The 21895-nt window shown below is 41.4% G+C and overlaps 1 protein-coding gene across 6 annotated transcripts in view; it reads left to right on the forward strand.

Annotated features, from left to right (window-relative positions):
- grid2ipb (glutamate receptor, ionotropic, delta 2 (Grid2) interacting protein, b) overlaps positions 1 to 21895 on the forward strand; it is a 39474-nt gene that overhangs the window by 10190 nt on the left and 7389 nt on the right. For 2 of the 6 annotated variants that reach the window (XM_019272052.2, XM_019272053.2), the window contains 15 exons: positions 6155 to 6433; positions 9044 to 9129; positions 11382 to 11451; positions 13277 to 13429; positions 13621 to 13776; positions 14395 to 14546; positions 14800 to 14934; positions 16210 to 16295; positions 16545 to 16695; positions 17361 to 17659; positions 18595 to 18639; positions 19103 to 19858; positions 20510 to 20662; positions 21069 to 21156; positions 21628 to 21717. In XM_019272052.2, the coding sequence (XP_019127597.1) occupies positions 6155 to 6433; positions 9044 to 9129; positions 11382 to 11451; positions 13277 to 13429; positions 13621 to 13776; positions 14395 to 14546; positions 14800 to 14934; positions 16210 to 16295; positions 16545 to 16695; positions 17361 to 17659; positions 18595 to 18639; positions 19103 to 19858; positions 20510 to 20662; positions 21069 to 21156; positions 21628 to 21717 (2699 nt within the window). Of the gene's footprint in view, positions 1 to 5833; positions 6434 to 9043; positions 9130 to 11381; positions 11452 to 13276; positions 13430 to 13620; positions 13777 to 14394; positions 14547 to 14799; positions 14935 to 16209; positions 16296 to 16544; positions 16696 to 17360; positions 17660 to 18594; positions 18640 to 19102; positions 19859 to 20509; positions 20663 to 21068; positions 21157 to 21299; positions 21596 to 21627; positions 21718 to 21895 lie in introns of those variants that run through there. The other 4 variants (XM_027289153.1, XM_027289154.1, XM_027289155.1 and 1 more) reach the window with 4 other exon arrangements.

Below are 21895 nucleotides of genomic sequence, written 5' to 3' on the forward strand. Positions count from 1 at the left end.
AGCTTGTTTGCAGCCACTGCTGAGCTGCTACTCTGCACAAGATGAGAAACGCGAGTGGCTCACAAGTGCCTTGCAAATTGGTTTCATTAAAGCTGGTGATGAGTTCCAAAGACAGTGCAAGTTGGAACAAGATTTTCATTAATATTTAAACCACACTTTATGTGACCAGCTTGTTCAAGCTGAAAGAAGAATAAAACAATAATAACTCTAGAGATGCTCAGTCTACCCTTCTGGTCTAGACTGACATACCTTGACTAGTACTGGATTACACTTTGTGTTCATGGCCGATGATTCCTTTTGACTTTGTTTGAGCCTTTTGGTCACCATGAGGTTGACATATCTGTTTTAGTTTAATCGTGACTATTGGAACTATTGGATGGACCAACACAAAGTTTAGCACACTCATTCATGTCCCCCATGACTGTAATAACTTCATGAACAACTTCATCTAGCGCCACCATCAGATCCAATACTTTGACCAAATACCTTATAACTAATGATGTTGAACACAATATCGTATGCTGACATTAGCATTTAGCTCAAAGCACTGCAGTGCCTAAGTACAGCCTAAGTTGTTATCCTTTAAGGACGAAGGTTTAATTAACAGATTGACAGAGTTTTTTTATTATTATAGGTTTGGTAGTTGATGGGCAGTTAAAACAAATGTTCTTTAGGAACAAGCGTATGTGGTAGTAGTTAGTTTAGCTTTGCAAAGCTATATTTGTACGTCACAGAACTATAGCACCATGATCGAATGATTAGACCCTTAGCACAAAACCTTAATAATACCAAATGCATTTAATGTACTGATGGAATAGGTACAGTCAGATTCACTGCTTACTATATTTGTGTGTTATGGTGACTTTACATTAAACCCAGAACTCTGTATGTGTGTATGTTATGTAATATAATATCAGCGATGTCCTCATTTTTCTTTCATTTCAGCGCATTTTATTTTTACTTTTGTGACCATGGTCGTACTTTGATCACATGTATTCTTAACCTCATTAATCCTGCATGCTGACTTTTTTTTTTTTTTTTACTAGCACAATTTTTAATCATCCAGTTTTGACAAGTTCCTGGACCCAGACCAGCCACCCAGCGGTGCTCATACCAGATTTGGAATCATATAATTATCTTTTAATTCCTCTGGCTTTAGCCTTAAATGTGTGACTCCCCCCCCCCACCGTGCTTCACTTTTTGGCAGTGTTCAAGTGCAGCAGGATGAATAGATCACATAAGAGAGATTACCCATTATTTCACACCTCTCTATGTGTGTGTCCTTACATAGCATCAGTCTCATGCTTTTGACATTTAAGCCACAACTGGACAATTGAAATGAAATGAGGTGTCCTCTTTGTAGTTTTCTGCTTGTCATTCTTCCATTTTGAGAAATCCGTCCCTTCCTCCCTGCTTGCTTCCTCCTCCACAACCCTCCTTCAGATAATTATAGATCTCTATTCTTTATAAACGAGGTCAAATCAGAGCACTCATTTAGTTTCCAAGAGTTGACGCGGAAAACTTTTTTGTGATGAGGTGGCTGTTTCAACAGATGTCATCTGACGTGGATGAACATCTGCATTTATAAGAGCATAATGCTGATAGCAGCAGGCACACACACACGCACACCCACACCCACACACACACACACACATTCTAACACAGACATGTAACATGTGAGAGACAGAGACATATTAGCACTGTGATATGAATAGATGACAAATAGCGGGGAAGCACAGATAGCAAACAGGGAGGGACTGTGTGGGTTGCAACACCTACATCACTACAGAACATTTATTTATATCTCAGGAGTCTGCTCAGTGTAGCCAGTAGTCTGTGCTCAGGCAACACTGTCTGCGGCTGCAGTCAGATAGACGTACACCGCAAACCTGATCAGAATCTGCAGAGACAGTGACAGCAGCGCTAAGAATATGTGGCCTATATCTTTAACTGAACAGATTTGTTCCAAAAATGAGACACCCACCATTTCTTAAAAGAGACAGCTACTCGAAAAACAAGTGAGAGCACACAATTAAAACAAACGGTGTGTGTTTTAAAAAGATAGCTGCCCACTAGATTTTGTGTTTTTAGCAACTTTCTCTTTCTCATTGTGGCAGAAAGTCCTCTCTGCTGCTAAACTTAGAATATTATTGAAGGCAAGACAGTTTGGGAACTGCAGTTTTTTTTGGGAAGTGCATTTTTTCCACAGTATGGAGGTTAAATGTGAAGAAGGTTATATATCTTTTTATTTTTACTATAGTTTTAATGTGCTTATTTACACTTGTTATATTTTATATTTAATGTTTATTACTTCGTTTGGCAATTAAAATTCTCTGTCTGTCCTATACATATGGCAGTGTTGACAATAAACTTGACTTGATTGACCTGATTTGAAATCCTGGATCCTACACTACCCATAATGCAACTTGTGTTAATAATGTTTTTCATTAGATCCTCCATGCCTGAAGGCCCCCACCTTTCAAACTCCACACGCCCATTTTGTAACACGGTCTTTTTCTGTTAAAACTTGTCTCAATTAATACACACATGACATCGCTGTTGTTTTCTCCCTCCAAAGCATCAGAACACATTATACTGTATTCACAGGAAGAGTAGCACTTCTTGTAACTAAATTGATCTGAATGTGTAAAGTTGGTAGAGTTGGTAGAGGTAGAGTGCCCCTTTCAGTATTTAACTGACTAATCATATTCTGTTAGAGTGAACCGGGCTGTGAGCCATTAAAAGTCAGACAAAAAATACATAATTCATGCAGGAGGCAAGAGAATCGTGTCAAAATCTGCAGGTCTTTTTGTCTTGTGTTGTTGTGGTGCTGATTGGAGAGCTCCTGTGGAGAGGGTAGATGTTGTTGTATTTTTTTGATAGCACCACTGGAGGGCAAATCTGTCCGTATTCTCTATACTTTTGTGATATACAGTATTAGACTTAATAGAGCTGGAATATAACAGCTGTGTCTGATTACCTTTAGTATATAATAAAAGGGGCCGTGCTTGATGTTACAGCTTCTGATATTAGCAGACAGTAGCACAAACATATTCATATCAGCATATATTCTGACTGAAGTAAAGTAATAAGTAAGTGCAGAAAGGTCAAAGAAATGTTTGCTTATGTTATGTGTTTATCTTGAAATATTAATTCAGCTGTTATAGTGTTATAGGATAAACTCTCAAATATCTATATATCGGCATGGGGTTTAAAAAGGCAAAACTGTTTAGGCTCTAATGAGATCTTTTGTATCTTTATAGACGTATCTCTACGGCTACTAATGAGTGAAGATCTCCTACGGGTGAACAGTGCTGTTAACTGAAGCTGTGACCTTTAGGTTCCACATGTAAATTAGATTTCATTGTAAGCCTCACCGCAGGAATGGCACAGGGCTGGAGGTGCTCTATATTTACCTGAGTACCTTTTAATAAAGGTTTAAACAACTCTGGATAATGAAATGAACAGTGACCAATCCTCGCGCTTGCTGTGAAGTTGCTTTCCTAATCTCTCTCCTCCTTTCTGTACAATGAACGTGTCCTAATTGCTTTATTTAGCTGTCAGAGTTGTTTTTGTGCAGCTTAATTAGCTTCTCGTGGACATGTAGAGTGGTAGCTCTTCTATCTCTCTTGTCTCTATCAGCGAGTTTGTTGCTAATTACTCCACTGGTGCTGTTTTTCACAGGCCACGCTACACCCAGTCTGCTTCTGGCTGATTCATCTGATCAGCAGCGAATCAGCTAGTCAGAACACAACAGACTGCTGTAGGTGGGAGTCAAAATGGTTGTTTGTGCATATCTGTGTTTGAGCTCCGCTCTCAGTTGGATCTTAATGCCTCTGTGACTTAACAAACATGGAAGAAAATAATTAACTTCTGACTCGTGTGAGTTATTAGCTGTTTGTTCACATGATCCAGTGCAGGCTACATTTTTCACATTTCATTTATTGTACATGAGAACATATAAGTACATTGTTGATCCAAAATGAGATGATTTTGGCCAGTTCTCACTTCTTTAAAGCTCAATTTCATCAAATTTAAGGAGCATTTATGGAATATGGCAGAAATTGAATATAATGTGTTGTATATGTTTTTATTACCTTAGAATGAGACTTTTATCTACAGACGCTACTAGCCCTTTTCCCCTGTGTCTGCCATGTTTCTACAGTAGCCCAAAACAGACAAACTAAACAGCAGCTCTGGATAGGTAGATAGATAATAATAGTTTCTCCTTTATGCTAGAAAGCAGAGGTTGCAATTAGCATTTACACAGATGCTACTAAATCCTACACACTGGTCCTTTAAGGGGCTAATGTAGTGTGTATGAAGCAATAGTTTGGTATTTTGGGAAATACTATTATATTTTCAAAGAGTTTGATGAGAATATTGATACTGGTGTCATTATTTATACTGTGAAAATGAAGCTACAGTCAAATGTTGGCTACCAGCAGCTCTCAAGAACTCTTTGGACAGTGCAAAACTAGCTCCCATTTAACTTTGGGTAAGAGAGTGAAACAAATTTCCCAAACTGTCTATTACATCAGGTTAAAGGAAAATAGCAACTCGCCTGCTCATACACTGTCACTCATCAACTGTTAATTGGATATAGAAAGTGTGTGCTGTCAGCTGAGTCATTTTGTTTTGTTCTTAGGCTGAGCTGTGGTTTGGTGAACAGACAGTCCACACTTATTCCCCTCTGACGTTTTGCTGGTTTATTGTGCTACAAAATATGTTTTAATCTGTTTAATAGAGCTTGGCATTGAACCTCAATGATTTCTTTGGTACTGAGTATCAACCACTTCTTACATAATATTTAATCAGATACTATGAAATTATTGTCCTGGAATTGCTAATTAAACTCAGGTATCATATTTGCACTCATGTAGAAGATTTCAAACAATACGCAGCTTTTATGTTTACTGTCAAATCTAAAACCTGTGTTTTAAATCTTGAAGTTTGCTTCCTTAAGCTTCGTATTTACTGTACAAACATGAGAGTGGTATCAATCTTCTAATCTTACTAATCTTGGCAAGAAAGACAAGCAGAGTCTAATGAAAGATTTTAATTAGGTTGTGTTATGGGAATTGTTGGATTCAGCATTTTGGAGCCACGCATGCTGACCCATGCCATGGACTGAAAGTTTGTGCGTCTTGGCGTTTGCTGTACCAATTTGGACAATTTGTTAATTTTCTTTTTCTCACGAGTCTCACAACTTTATGTCATGGAAGCGCAATACTAAATCTCCTAACTTGTCCTTTAAGAAAATATAAGCTGACTGAGCTACTAGTGCAATGTTTTATTCCCTTGTTTGTTTGTAGTGAAAATGTTATCAACTGGGCTTTTAATCATGAGATGAAGCTATTCAAAAAAAAATACTGGACAAATTCTAATTCTAATTCAGAAGATAGTAATTAATTTAATTAAAATGTATCCACCCACTGGGTGCTGCTTTTGAAAAGGTTAATTATGCCAGACTTTTACCTCATAAAGCTACAAAAAAAAACATGGCTCACACTGACAGAGTGACACAGAGGTGAGGCATGGACGGAAATGTGGGAGAGCAACAGAGTGAGAATGAGATGCTGTAGATAGAAAAAGAGAGAGAGAGAGAGAAAGAGAGAGAGCAGAGGAGAAACCCCATGCTCGCTCACTCCCACACCTTTTTCTCTTGCTGTATTCTGGCTCTGACTGGTACCTCACGCTGCAGCAGTGAGACTCCAGCAAGCAGCGAGTGACGCCAAGATTTTCTCACTGTCTCTCTCCTCAGAGAAATATCTTTTCTCTCTGGCTTCCTATTCAACTTCTCTTTCTTTCTTCTCTCTGGGTGACAGCAGAGAGACCTCATCTGTCCATCAAAAGCCTTTTTCTTTTCTCCGAGTCTGAGTCGTGAAGGAGGAAGCCTGTTGATTTGAACTAGAAGATTATTTCAGCAGCGATCGAGTTGAGCATCACTTTTTAATCTCTGACTTTCTGCTGCTGTTTCACAGGAAATACAAGTTTTTTTGGTTGTGGACTCACTTTCAAAATGGATTGAGGTGGATCTGTGATGTAGATCCATCCTCTTTCCTACTCTTTTCTTTTTTTTCCGAGGCAACTCTTTCAGACAAAAACTAACAACGCTCCCTCTATTTTCCTCACATGCCATCATGTTCGCCAGAATCTTCATTCCCAAGAAGCACCGGCAACGTTTCGATGAGGCCGTGTCCCAGAACGTGATAAACCGGCTCTGTCGCAGCAAGAGCATCAGTGAACCGCATGGCAGGATCCGGCGCAGTCGGAGCGAGGATCACTCCGAGCGCCATCACGGGTCCAAACGAGCCAGCTCTGTGCCCAGAGATGGAGAACCCGGAGGAAGAGGTGAGGCAGAGAGAGACAGAGCCATGAGGAAGTCCGTCTCTGGGATGCCTGCGCATCCCCCCATCGGACCCAATCAGAGGTGAGCACACATGATAGGGATTTGTTGTTTTTTGGAATATGATGTTAATTAGTCTCTTTGGCACAGTTTTAAGTGTTTACTGTTGGAAAACAGGCTACCAACAGGTTAATCTCCACACATAACGCAGCAGCAGAATGTTGTGAAATGTGTGTGACACAGAGGACACTGTGTCTCTTTTTCCATCCTTGCTATTTTCCTGTCATCTTCAGACTCTTCCATCCTAAAGCTCCCTACAATAGAAGTTAGAAAGTGCTCATTTAGCCAAATAACCATGTCTTTAGCTTGTCAAAACTGAAACTGCCATCCTGCGTGTGTGTTTCTCCTCACCTATTTAACATGTTAATCCTGCGCTGTTGTAGCTCTCCTGACCATTCATCCTCTCCCGCTCACCCTCCACCCACTAACACACTGATTATACGACTGTCCAATTAATAACACCACAGAGCGGTGCAGGATTACAGGGGTGGCAGTGCACTCCCACACTTCCACACTAAAGTAATCCCCAAGATCTGTCTTCCTCCACATGGAAATGAAAATGTACAGCCGAATGTTTAGAAAGTGTAATCATATTGTTGCGCAATAGTAAGAGCTGATTGTGTTAAATGGAAGAGGTGGCATAGTTTGAATAAGAAGTTTGTGCTGCATGCATCTTCCCTGAATAGACCTCCTCAAGTGTGTTGTGTAACACTGTTGTGTATCTGCTGTAACTAGAGGAAATAGAAGAAATAGAGAAAACAGGTGGTGGATATTGACATATAGATAAGGATAGAAAAATATATACGATACGATACAAGGAGATACAATATATATATAATATTTGCTATGATAGAAAGAGAAAGAGACAGATACAGATTGAGAAAGCGAGAGAAAGCAAGAGAATATCAGATAGGGACAGAAAAAAAACGATATACGATATAATACGATATAATACGATATAATACGATATGATACGATATGATACGATGCGATAAACTATTGCTCCTACAGCTTGGAAATTTGCTAAGAGAGAGAGGGAAAGGTATAGATTGATAAAGAGAGATAGAGATGGAGGGATATGTACAAATAATAGAGATATAAATTGTTTTGAATGAATGAATCCACCCACAGATGTTTAAAGATGTTTGCTCTTAGTGAATGGTCTTTACTCTGGTCTGTTCACAAAATGGTCTATTGATAATAGATACACAAAATCAATCACTATTGTCTTGAAATTGTCTTTTCATGCTAATATTACTGCGCAACGAGCCAATATTTGCTGTCTTAGTGTATTCATAAAGTAGTGTCAGATTGATTTATTTGGTTTTAGCTTGATGACTTCATGTGAAATCATACAAAAGTATAAATTGCACACCCAGTGTAGACTGGCGTGAAAGAGGAGAGGCCTTGAGCAGCCTGATAGTCAGGGACACTTAGTTTGTCAAGTGTGCTCTAGGCTGATGATGCACCTCTTTTTGTGGACGTACAACCCAACACACTCCTCACACACACACACACACACACACACACACATAGGCAGCACCAGCAGCAGCACCCAGTGCCAGTGCTCCCATCTGCATTTAGCTTGTCTTATATAACAGCCAGTAACCACGACTGGCAAAGAATAGATCTGTCTGTTCTCCATACCATCTTAGTTCTTTCTTGCCCCCTCCCCCTGTTTACATATGGAGGCAGTGTTGCCTTGGCTGGTTTCCATGGCAACGCACTGTGGATCGACAAGCACAAGTGTCTCGTTTTTGATGTAACGGGAGGTTCCACAGCGTACTGGGGTGAACGGGAGCAAAGCACCACCATCAGCAAAATGTCAAAGCTTTTTCTTTTGAGAATGTTGAGTCTGTCCTAAATATATGTTTATTCAGGCCGGAAGCTGGACGATAAAACTCAGAGAAAGACGCGTGGAGTACTATGGAGTTTGAATAGTTATGTTTTCCAAAAAAGCCACGTTCATCAGCCTAAATCACAAAGCTGGATGGCTGTAAAGATGAGCGTCATGTCTCCACTTGTTCAAACTCCCACTTACAGGAAGTGACAAATGAAAACAAAAGTGAAGCACAACAACAGACTTGTAAACAGCAGTGAGTGAGCACTTCATCCAGAGACAGCTGGGCTCCCCGGCCATTCACAGAAAGGTTGTTATACAACAGCGTACTTCACTGGTGTCACGATTAACGCTGAAATGACTCACTGATTAATGAATTGACAACAGTTCTAATAGCTGATTAAAGGTTTAATCAATCAAATTTATAAAACTTTGCCCCCTTTCTTTGTTGTCCGACTGTTGTTTGGACAAATCTTTGAGCTCTAGGAAATGTTTCACTCTTTTGTGATTAATCAATGGAGCAAAAAGACAAATGATCTATTAAATTTAATTAATGAAAATAATAATTAATTGCACTAGTCACATGATACCATTTGGTGGATCAATAAAAAAATGTAACTGAGTGGAAATAAGCTGGTTTAAATTTAATTTCTAACCTGTGCTCGACTATCTGAGGATGAAGAAATAAATTGAAATTACTTTAAGTTACGCCAAAGAATTTCTGCTCTCAGATGTTTCATTCATGTAAGTCAAGAATAATTGTAATGACTCTTGTTTTTTTTTTCCTTTGCCAGGATCGTTCGCGTCTACAGGGGGAAGAAGAACTTCGGCTTCACGCTGCGAGGTCACGCTCCCGTCTGCATCGACTCCGTTATCCCAGGTACCATTTTCTATATTAGAAAAACCAAGCGTGGTACATAATAATAATAATCCTAATAGGTGCCTCCTCTTTATGTGTGGTGGTTTGACCCAAACTTTGTTCTGTGTTGGCTGGCGAGGGAGGGGGGCGGATGTGTAATATGTGTGGGCGAGTCTGTTGTGGTGCCAGCCGCTGGGGGTTGAAGGTGATCAGGAGGTGTTTGTGTGTGTGACTATGAGTGTACCAGGAAGTGCATTTGTCTGACTCACCAATGAAATGTTAAGAGGAGAGCACTCAGAACAGGCTGTACTGTACAATAACAGACACTCGTCACAGTCAGTCGGTACTACGCAGTTACATTCAATCTGTTATTTATCTTAATATTCTGTTTGATGTTCTGTTTTAGTGTTTTTTTCTCTCAAATAAGTCCATCGATATTGTAATGACTGTGTCCCACAGGCTGAGTGGGTATTATGTGTTTGATTCATGTGTATTTTATATTCAGTGCAATCAAATCAGCTCAGATAATGATCCAACTGTCATGATGCATTATTGTTTTGTAGGAAATTCAAGATATAAAACAAATAAGGAGATGTTATAAAAGCATCACACAGTTTTCTCATACCTTTGTGCTTTATACCTCTTGTTATCATGCATTAGCATAGTCTTTCATCATTATGTTACCAACTATAATTTGATAACTTCACTTATGATTTTGCATGCCAGGTAAAAGTCCTGAACCTCTGTAATATAATCTCTGATTTCCTTCACAGAATCTAACAAAAGCGTTTTTGTTTTCTGACTAATTAACTTTTATTTCTTGAGCATATTTAATAATGCTTTCTATAGATTCATATTGAAAGTGTGTGTTATCAGTCTTCTTATTTAACTGTAGTCAAGAAAATGAATATGCATATTTCCCAAAATGTCAGCCTATTCTCTTAAGGTCATAGATAGATCATTTCTATCAATTCAGAACAGTTTTCTGGATTTACATCAAAACATGGAAGGTTAATTGGTTCCCTCAGGTCAGCATTTTTTAGTTTTTTAAAATTATTTGAATCAGTATGCTCCCGCAGTTATTTCTGCAGCTGAATGAATTAGCGCATAAAATACGAACAGGTGATATTTTTTACCAGCATTACCTACATTCTTAATATTTACTTAATAAAACTTAAAGGTCCAGTGTGTAGGATTCAGTGGCATCTAGCTGATCACAGGTTGCAACCCACTGAAAACCGCTCGCCTCACCCTCCTCTTCCAAGCGTGTAGGAGAAACTATGATGGCTGCGAAACTCACGTAAGACATCATCTAGAGGCAGTGTTAGTCCATTTTGGACTTGCTCCTTCTGTAGATATAAAAGGCTCATTCTAAGGTAACAAAAACAATATTCTTATTTTTGGGTGATTCTACTTTAATCAAAGCATACTCATGAATATTTTATTCCATTTCTGCCAATAGATCCTCCAAAATGTTACACACTGGACCGTTAAAGTTAATTACTTTTATTTCTTTGTATTTCCAGGAGTAAAATATGATTGAATTAACTGTTACTGGTTTCCCAAATAAAAGCAGCCAACAAGAGAGGCTCCAAAGTCACTGTTGAGGGAATTTGCCAGGTTCCTCTGTGAGGAGGGAGGAGGTGTATGTTATGTGTGTGTATTTGGTGATGACGGCACTTTTCCCGCCCACCACCATCTCCCACCATAATGTGCTGAAGCAGCCAGGGTGGACTGACTCAGTGGGCCTTATGGAGGTTGATATGGAGATCGTGGGGGTGGATAGCATGTCTCTCATCGTGATCTGTACACAGATCCTGTACTGATAACCAGGAAACCACACAAGCCGTCATTTACAGTCTGTTTTGTGGCCCGTAAATGTGCTCAAACATGCACACACACCATACATAAAGAGTTTGTTACATCCAAACTTTGGTTGAAAAAAAAAAAGAAAAGATGACATGACATTCAATGTGAGGAGGATTCAGCTGTGAGTTGACAGATGAGGAGGCGATGGTGGACGGGTACAGTGCAGTCAGAACCGATTCCACCGAGGATTGTTTTGACAGGAGTTACGTAATAAGATTTAGCACGGAGATCGTCTAGTTTGTTGATGGGCTTTGTTGGGTGCTATACACAGATTGACAGCGTCACATTAGTCACCATCTTTCCCTGTTGTGCCCGTCTGTTCAGTGCACCTTGTTAGCTGGTGAAGTTGTGCCAGGATCTGTTTTCCATTTTCTGATTTTCTGCCTTCATTGTCTCCCTCGCAGATAGTCCTGCTGAGGAATGTGGACTGAAACCAGGCGACCGCATCCTCTTCCTCAATGGACTGGACATGAGGTTTGTATTTTATGGGTAACATTATTATTAGCAACAGCAGTTGTAGTAGTATTTCGTCTTTGCCTGTGGTCCAAGTTCTTGAACTTAGGCACTATATTTTGATATATCAGAAACCATCTGCTGCCCTTAAAAAAACATCCTTCACAGTGTTAGATAATCCATCACAGAACAGATGAAGCTTTTATTTGGTTTTGTTACAGCATCTCTTCAGCATGAATAATCATTATTTCACCATTTCTGGGCTCAGTTTTTCCACTTAAAAGCCTCTCATATGTAGCTTTACAAAATGTATCATCACATTTGAATATGGAAGTATTTGTGATCCAGAAGAAAGAGCCAGAAAGTGATTTAAATACATAAACAATGGGAATTAATTGGTGGAAAAGCATCCAAATGAACAGACATTTTGGGAAATATGCTCATTTGGTTTCTTGACAAGACTTAGAGGAGAAGATCAATAGCACTTATGCATATAGACTAAATTTGAAGCTACATGCAGCTGCTGGTTAGCTCAACTTAGCAGAACTATTCTTTGAAGTCATTCAGTTCTCCTTTAACACTGTCACATGTGTCTGTCTGTTTACATAGCCCTATATCACAAATCTGAGGCCGTTTAAAGAGGCTTTACAGCATACGACACCCTCTTATGTTTGGGGCGAGGCACGTGAATGCAGCGTTTATGTAAAGAGAACACGTGGGAGTTATTTTGTGAACTTCTTCTTCTTAACTTCTTGACCTTCTGCCTCTGGATTTTTCAGAGAGGGAGTGTGGGAGTGCAGATAAGAAATTCAGCGTGGATGAAATTGAATCGTACCTATATGAACTCAAATGAAGTATATCAGCCAATATATCGAGTGCCGTGTGAAGAAACAGTATTACTCATTCCGCTACTCTGATAGCCATGTGAGAGAAGAATCACTGAGCTAGTTCCCATGGCTGCCTGATGTGCTGATTTGATTGGCGCTGTATAATTTCGCTGCTCTTCCTGATAACACGGTGCTGCTGCAGTAGGAGGTGATCAGCAAAACACCAGAGAAAAGGAGAAAGAAAATAGAATACAAGATATGTGGGAGCATTCAGTGTATACAAAGTGAGCATATAGCAGGGGTCTTCAGCGTTTCACAGCTGATATGAGACCCCTTACATAGGCTGTAGAAAATTGTGTTGCCTATTAAAATAAGTCTGCTTACGTAGGTAGGGCAATCTATATTATGTTATGTCTGATTTATGTAATATGTTGGATTGATCTGGAGATTTTCATGATCAAAACATAATGAAAAAATAATTACTTACCTCCCTGTTGAATACCCAGGGTGTAAGGTATCTATAAAAATGTGGGAAAAGTAATATTTGTAATATTATTCTGGTTCATTAAACTTGCATGAACCCTTTATTTCACCTCCGTTATCGTCTTCATTTTTCAGTTAAAACTGAGGTGACTTAGTTCAGCAGTCCAGCAGCACCGTTTGGACTAACTTCGTCAATATATATCATGTATCTCATTAAAAAATACGATGTTCTCACTTTTAATATAAGTGTGAAATGAGTTTTGCAAGGTCTTGTAGAGGAGTCACGACTCTGCTGGGTACAGTCAGTGCCAAGAATGTTTTATACATTTCTCTCACAAATTTAGGTTCAGAGGTGGATAAATATGTACTTCTATCTAATATGCACAAAGCTATTTATAATTACAGCACAAATGAGCCCAACTTAAAGATCCTCTTACTAGGTTTAACTGAGGTCTCAATGTTTTTCTCGGAAATGTCCATCCATCAACTGTCCGTCATTTATTTCTGTCCTTCTCAAGTTCTGTCTCTCTTTGCAGGAACTGTTCCCATGAGAAGGTGGTGTCCATGCTGCAGGGCAGCGGGGCGATGCCCACTCTGGTTGTGGAGGAGGGTCCGTCTGACTACTCCCCAGACCAAACCGACCCAGAGGAATCTCCAGGCCTGGCCCCCACCACGTTACCACGCTCCAGGTCAATACACACCAACAAACCTGACATTTTGTTTCGGCATTTCTAACAGCTCATGGTCTGCATGGACAAACAAAGTAACATCAGACCCCTCTGTCAACTGTCTCTGCGTTTTGAACAAAAAAGCAGAACAAAGTAGAAAGAGTACTTTTGTTTAATGTGTGTTAAAATGATGCTAATCTTCCACTGTCCAGATCTCCAGCTCTTAGTTCTCTGCAGTGGGTGGCAGAGATTCTTCCGCCGAGCATTAAAGTCCACGGGCGGACCTTCAGCCAGCAGCTGGAGCATCTGCTGACCATCCAGGAGAGGTACACAGTCTGCAAGGCTCTGGAGACCTTCTTCCAGCACAGGTCAGTGGAAAGGAGTGATTGAGAGGGGTCTGTAAATGGAAGTAGACCAAGGCGATGCATGAGGAGGAATAATTTTGCTTAAAGTTCAGTTAGCTAGCAAGCTGTACTGAAAATTAGTTGTCACCTGGGAAACTGTGTTTTTACCATACTCAGTATATCAGGTTGCTTCTTAATGCAGGTGAAATGAAGAGATGGAGAAAATGATTAATGGACGGCGAGAGAGAAAGCAGTGAAGAAACAAATGCACATAGCTAAGCAGGAAGGTTATTCCTCCCAAATGGCACTGATAACATTTCCTCAAGGATGAAGGCTTGAATGAGATGGATAGAGCATTAGCTCTGCAGATGATGCAAACATGTGATTCTGCAGGATTATAAGCAAAATTCCAAGTGAATTGTGCAGCATGTGCACATAGTATGAACACCCAGAGGCATAAATCCTACCAGAACCGACATCCCTCACAACCGTTATCCTCTCGCCTTTACATAATCTTTTTTTCATCCTGTATCTCATTCCCAGTAAAGAATATAAATCAAAGCAAAATCAATTACCCAGCAGTAAAACAGAGGTTGGTTACATAAAGATGATGTGTACGTGCATGAACCTGTATGTTTGCAGGAATGTGGACACTCTGATAGTGGACGTGTTTCCGGTGTTGGACACTCCGGCCAAACAGCTTATCTGGCAGTTCATCCACCAGCTACTGACCTACGATGAACAGGAGCGCTGCCAGAGCAAGCTGTCACGCTTCCTGGGTTTCAAGAGCAGTGGTGAGCCAAAAACACAACCTGGAAAAGGATCTACATCCGGGAGAATGCACATACAGAATCAGCAAATAGTCAATAGCTTGTATTTGAAAAAGAACAGTTTTGGTTTATTTACTCATTGGCAGGTTAGATTTCTATGTGATCCTCATCATTAAAAATAAGGAAAAATATATGTTAAATGGTTGAATAAATGCAATCAAACTTTCTATCAAACAAGAAATTCACTGCTGAATATGTGTATGTGTGTGTCTTGCAGCGGTGTTGGAGCCTGACGTAGGTACAGAGCACCACCGGCGAAGCAGCTCCATGCGCGTGACGGGAACGTCGTACCGTGGCTGCGTCCGAGAGAGGAGCTCTGACGACTGCATCATCGGGACTCACCTGGGAATGGGTACGCTGCACAACAACCAGAACAAAATCAAGGATTTAGCACAAAATCACTATAATCGTCATGGAGCCAGATCAAAAACTTCTCACTCCAATGAGAATTAAAGGTTCTTGGACATCAAAATTTTATTATTTCACAGGCGTTATTACCTTTTTGTCTTAAAACCTCACTGACTAGCACTGCTGAGCTCCAAACATCGTTGACTATTGCTCTAAAACTGTGATTCCAGTCTTCAACCAGTCACAGATGTGCAGCTGAACCTCAGTGGCTCTATGTTTTTATAACACTGAGGCATCAAATGACAATTTGAAAGCAGTTACACATAATGACGAGACTTTCAGTTCAGTGTTTTTGCTTTTCAGCCTTGTTTTAGTCGTTTTGGACTGCAGCAGGCAGCTGCTGACGGCTGCAAAAGCTCTATTACACCCCACTGTACATTACCGGCTCATTTAGCAGCTAAAGAGCCAGATATTTCCGTCAGGAGTTGGTAGAAACCAAAAACAGAGTGAATGTTTGACTTACATTAATAATTAGGACAGAAACAAAACTCCAAATTAATGACCATGTTGCTCCATAACTGCTGGATGTGTAATGAGGCAGCAATTCTTACATATCATCTTAAAAGTTGATGATATATCAGTGATGTTATTTTATATTTTTATTTTAAATCTAATTCACTTCTACTCATTATTAATTCAGTAGTTAGTATTATTACATCTTTTTTAGGTTGAATTCAGTGGACCTACGAGGGAAAACTAAATGAACTTCTACCAGCAGTTACTGTACTATTATAGTTCCCTTGAGCAAGGCATCTAACCCCCCAGTCACTCCAGTTTGTACCGCTCAGAGCTCAGTAATAAGGCTGTGTTTGCCAGGTCAGCTCCCAGGTGGGAATGTGTGTAATTGTTAGATCATGCAGTAGTGTGCTCAGCAAATCCTCCGTGGATACGTAAAGGTTACATAGGACAAAAAATGCCTACATTGCATACATTAACTGCATGTCTCAGCTGTCTTTACGTTTGATAATGTCACACAGCTATCAGTTTACGAAGCACATATTTATTTCCAGCCGTTTGAGGCGTCAGGTATTTCATTCATAGTTCCCCCTGTTTTTCATTGCCATTGCTAACTCCTGCTCCAGGAGACAAGCTTTTGCCTGTCTGCTCCTTCATGCTGTTCTGCTCTGCTCCATCCTTTCTCCCCTCGTTAAAACCGAGGGTGGATGGAAGGAGGAGGCTTTCGTCCGTGTGTCACTGTTCATGCCTTATTGTGCTTTAGGAATTCATGTGGATGAATCTGGGAGTCCGGAGGAGAGGCAGTCAGGAGATGGAACCTCCTTCCCCGAGTCCCCTGACCTCAGTCATGTAGGTATAACTGCAGCTTTTCAGCGCCTAGCTACTCACAACTGGCATAACAAATGCTGGTTATGTTATGTGTGCTCTCTGGTCTTACGTCTTTTGAAGGTCTGCTCGTAACTTTATTAAATTTGATTTGTGTCTGCAGTTAACCTGCAAATTCTCACAAAAAAATGCTTAAAAGCAGCGGCAGACCTTCAATGCGAACGTCTCGCAGCGATTGTGTGCTAATCAGCTGATCATGCCCTCCACCCATAGATGACAGGTGTGTACACGGAGCTGGAGAACGTGTACGCAGGGAAGAGTGTGACGCCACCGCAGGGTGGCTCCTCGGCAGAGCCCGAGGGCCCGGCACAGACTGAGGCCTACGGGCGCCCTCTTTCCCCTCTCACACTCCCCCCTCTCACAGGTACTCTGGGCCTGACACACACAACCAAACACTCAATTATACACACACCATGCTTTCACCAGTGGTTCACAAGCATGTGCCATTTAGCCTTTAGATACATTTGCAGAGTGAAATCAGTTAGTTGGGCTTCGATGGCACATGACTGATGCCATGTTCATGTCACGTTAGACTTGCTGTCAATACAAGCTGTTGAATGGGAACAGTGTTGATGTGATTGGTAATTACACAATGGTAATGGTTGACATTTGTCTTTACACGTGACAAACATGTGACTGCACGTCACATGTATTAGTAATTTCACAGTTCACATGATCTTCCCATCTGCAGCCTTGTGTTAATGCTTGATTTAATATTTATAAACCAGTTGTCTTGATCAGTCTGATGTGAACATGACGCAAGAAACACTGATTTTTGAATGTGTTTAGAACCCATTCAAATCCTACTCTATATGTGCATATAAGCCTTCAATTTATCCATGTGTTGCCATAGTAACCTCTCAGAAGAAAGCATCGTCAAGGCGACAACCTGACCAAGAATGTAATGTATAGGAGTAACATACGAGCCAAGTCATATAGTTGGAAATTCTAGGTGTAAACATCTGCGTGACGTCAAACACCTACACGCACCACGCTGACAGCAGTCATCTTTGATTTTCTTCCTCACAGGTAGCCGTAAATCCGGCCTGTCCCTCTCCTGGAAGGAGCCTCTCCCAACTCCTGTGTATGAGATCCACCACCAGAGCAGCGTGGACTCCAACCCTTACGTCAGCCTGGAAAGTCCACCCGCCTCCCCTCAGCACTCGGATGGCCCAAACACGTTGACCCGCCGCAAGAAGCTGTTCACCTTTTCTCGCCCGCCTCGCAGCCGGGACACAGACAAGTTCCTGGATGCTCTGAGCGAGCAGCTCGGCCACCGGGTCACTCTAGTGGATGACTTCGTACCCGGGGAGAATGACTATGAGGAGGTGAGGAAGACCCACCTCCAAACTACTGCATCATCAGATATATTCACCTTTTCAGTTTACAATGTTAGTATATATACACATTTTAGCATGTCATTATTATATATAGTTATTCCTCGCTCCATGATACTAAATGAATTATGGGTGCAACTTTGGTTATTCTTTCACTGAGTTGGTGACCGTGAAAGTAAGCGGTAGGCTTCGGGTGTCTTTGAACTTTTGTTTGGAAAATGAATCATTTGTGAACACAAACTGTCAAACTTTACACAGAATAATGTGATCAGACTAAATGTGAGTGTGGTTTGAACTATCAAACTATCTTTGGACAAAACCAAAAGAACTGGTGTGTCTCCTTTTTCGACAGACTGTGTTAAAGTCCTTTTAACTTTTTAGCTTTTTATTTTTTACCACTGCATTATGTTACTGGATGTTCCCTAAGGTCACATCCTCATGTTGACATCCCATCCCTCTGTAGTCAAAAGGAGAGGTACCTGTCGCAGATTCAGTGAAAGGAATAATCGAAAGTTTCACCCATGAGTCATTCAAGGTATCAGGAGGCTAGACATAATGTGGATACTTATTATTATTATTCCAAATTAAACTGAAAATGTTAATACATTTTGACACTGGTATAATTGCTGTAAACAAATTTGAGCCTGTCCCAGGTACTACTTATGAAGTTCTGCATACTGTTTGGGCCAAGGAACTTTGTCCTTACTTAACTGTACGATGTTTGTTTACAGCAATTATAGTATTGTGTCATAGTTACTATTTTACATGTAGCATAATTTAGAGTCTACTTTCCTGTCGTGCATTTGCTTATTATCAAATAATAAGCAAATTCACATTTGACTTAAGGAATGACGTTGTAGTGTTGCATGTTTACATTAGAGCAGCTCTAATGTACGCTACAATGAACACTTGTGTCACATGAACAGATATATCAAGGTGGTTGTCATGGTTTCAGAAGAAGAGTGGTGCCTGTAAGTAAAACATGATACTCGGTTATACAGTAGAGTCTAATTTTATCTGCCTATTTCTGAGTACAGAGTTTAGAATGAGGTGCTGACTGACGTTAAATCACGAGACAAACATAGTGTTAAATCTTTGTCAGGGAAACAAGAGCAGCATATTGTACATAATTCAGTGGGTTGCACGTTAAAACTCAACTTTTTTTAGTATTATTGCATTCAATTTCTTGTTTTCCATAATTAGAAGTTGAAATATTGATCAAATTTAAGTGCATGTGTTTTAAAATGGTGCAGATCAGCATCGGTTATTTTATTTTGTTGTTTTTGTTGCTTTTATATTCCATAAATGGGTAAAAAAAAGAGTGCTTGCAGATGCATATACTTTTATATATTTGAAATCTATATTTGTATGTACAGTGTGTAGAGGTGACAGTTGTGATTATTAGGTCTGATGGTGCACGTCTCCTCCCTGCAGATGAGTTTCCAGGAGGACCAGGACATGGGCTTCATGCCCCGGCAGCTCAGCAGCGGCAGCAGCGAGGATCACAGTAGCAGCGACGAGGCCTCTTCTCCCTCCTACTCCTCAGGATCCGAACCCATCCCACCACCTCCCACCCAGAGTCCCCCACCTCCTCCACCTTTCCAGTCTCTCATACCCCCTCCTGTTCAATTCACCGACCCCCTGCCGCCGGTCCGCTTCTCCCCTGAGCATGTCCCCCGAAGCCGGATGCCCTTCCAGCCCCACCACCCCATCATCCCTCCTCCGCCACCCCCTCCGAGGACCCTCCTGTCCAGCCGCTCTCCTCTACACAAAGTGCTCCCCACCAGGGAAGAACTCGAGAAAACTCACCAGCGCTTCCAGGCCACCTCCACCCGCCTCTCGCACGTCCACACCACCCTAGTCTCCACCACCCTGCGGTCTTCCCAGCCGTCCCGCCCCAGCTACCTCCCCCGGCAGCTCAGCCAGCCCCAACCTATCCACCAGCCGCCCCCGCAGCAGCCCTCCCCTCAGCTGCTGAGACCGAGCCAGATCGTCCTCCAGAGGCACCACCAGCTCCATCACCAACACAGTTACCAGGGCCCTCTGCCGCCGTCCCTGCAGGATCACAGCCCGTCACAGTGTCAGAGCCAAGGCTCCTCACTGCTCTCCCAGCCTCCGGCATCACACTCCACCCTCCCCAGTCACACTAAAACCTACGAAAGCCCCCGACAGGAACACCAGACACAACAGGTAACATACGCACACACGGTAGTTTAACATGACGAGTGATGTAAAATATAGCATGTTTTTGTATCTCGGCTTTATTTCTAACTGGAATACGTGACAGGAATGAGATGTCAGCCAGAACAGAAACACCATGTAAAGTTAAAACACACGCCACAGAAAAGAGCGCCTAGCAACAGACGTGTCATAAAAAAATCAAGAACTGGCATCACACGAGCTAACACTTTTAAGCTTTGCTGCTATATTTGGCATCACACAAAATATGTGAACACAAATGGAAGACCATGAGACTGACAGAGCAAAAACAAAACATGCTGCATCTTCTGGCAGCTCACCCACCCTTTGCTTCTGTCACGTCTCAAGATAAAAATCCGAATCAAACAACAGCGTCTGCTTCAACATCAGTGTTGTCATACTGAGTGTGATCACCCCCGAGGTTGGTTGTCTTTAGGCCAAGCTTAATTGGACATTCATTTTGTTTGCTGCAACTGATGGAGAGAATATAAACAACTCACAAGTGCCCTGCATCCCCTGAGGTTTTGGCACATAGTGGAGAGATGATTCAAAGAGAATCTGAATTTTTTAAAAAAAGGCTGTCTTGGTGAGGTGTTGTGCGTGTACAATGCAAGAACTTACCGATTAAAAATGATCTTCAAGGCACAGCCGCCACCACCTCCACCCCTGCCCCCACCCTGCGAACCGCCCCCACTGCCCAAGCAAGGCCACCACGCATCGGACACCAACCACATGAGCGTGAAGAGGCTGCGCTGGGAGCAGGTGGAGAACTCTGAGGGAACCATATGGGGTCAGGTGAGCGGTGCACTCACATTAGATAAGTTTAGATGGCTCTGTTTGTACATCTTACATACAGTAAATACAGTAAATAATAACTCCACTTGTGAATCTTCTCACCTTGGCTGTGAATTTTCTCACTCCTCCTACATTTCTGGAAAGACCCACTCATAAACTCTGCTGTGTTTCTGATGAGTCATGAGGCTATTTTTTATTTTTTTTTTGTAAACACAAAACATGGCAGCTCTCGTTTGCTCATACATACTAAAAATGTCGGACTTTTGTGTCCCACTTTGCAGCCCCATCAGATGTGGATAAAGTCACATATCTGTGTATATAAAAAGAAGTTAGGCAGCTACTTCTAGGTTACAAACCCTTGACTGTGTCTGTGGAGAGTACAGAGTGTGTCCTTGTCTATGTTTAGCTCGGAGAGGATTCAGACTATGACAAGCTCACTGACATGGTGAAGTACTTGGACCTTGATTTGCACTTTGGGACTCAACGCAGATCCAGTAAGTAGCTGCGTACTTGTGATCGCCCTTTCGTCATGCTGCACATTACATCACGCTTAATGTCATACTGTGATTACATCAGATTCATCCATTAAATGTGAATTTATGTGTTTACATCTCCTGTTTTGTTTGTACCTTCACAGTTATAACCTGTTTTGGAGCTGATCCATTCACCTGTTCATCAAATCCATTCTCCATAAGGCACCATTACTCCCCCCTCACTCTTATCACGCTCAGTAATAACACAGCGCTGCCAGAGGAAAAACACATCTTTCTATCATTTATCGTAGATATAACAGACATTTGGCCTTTTGCAACTCAAATGGCTGAGCTGTGTTATTAACCCATCAACCAGCCACTCTGTTTGTTTGTTGGTGTCAGTGCGTTGACCTCCCCCTCCCCTCCCCCTCCTCCTCCTTCCTCCCCGGTGCCTGGAGAACACATCCTTACACTATTTGTTGAAATTATCAGTCTCTCCTCCAGAGCCGGCCTTCTTGCCAGAGAACTTTAAAAAGAAAGACGTGGTGGAGATTCTGTCTCATAAGAAAGCCTACAACGCCTGTGAGTACCACGACAACATGGCTGCAGCTTGCACGCACACACACCTGACGGGCCGAGGCTCGAGTCTGTGAGCTCACAGTATTTTATGATTGCTTTGGCTTCATTTTGACGACATAGTTTAATTCAGCAAAGTAGTAACTACCTCAGACTGCACAGCAACAATGTGATAGTAGCTCAA

This window comes from Larimichthys crocea, chromosome XVI (genome assembly GCF_000972845.2).
Source record: "Larimichthys crocea isolate SSNF chromosome XVI, L_crocea_2.0, whole genome shotgun sequence".
Taxonomy (NCBI): Eukaryota; Metazoa; Chordata; class Actinopteri; family Sciaenidae; genus Larimichthys; species Larimichthys crocea.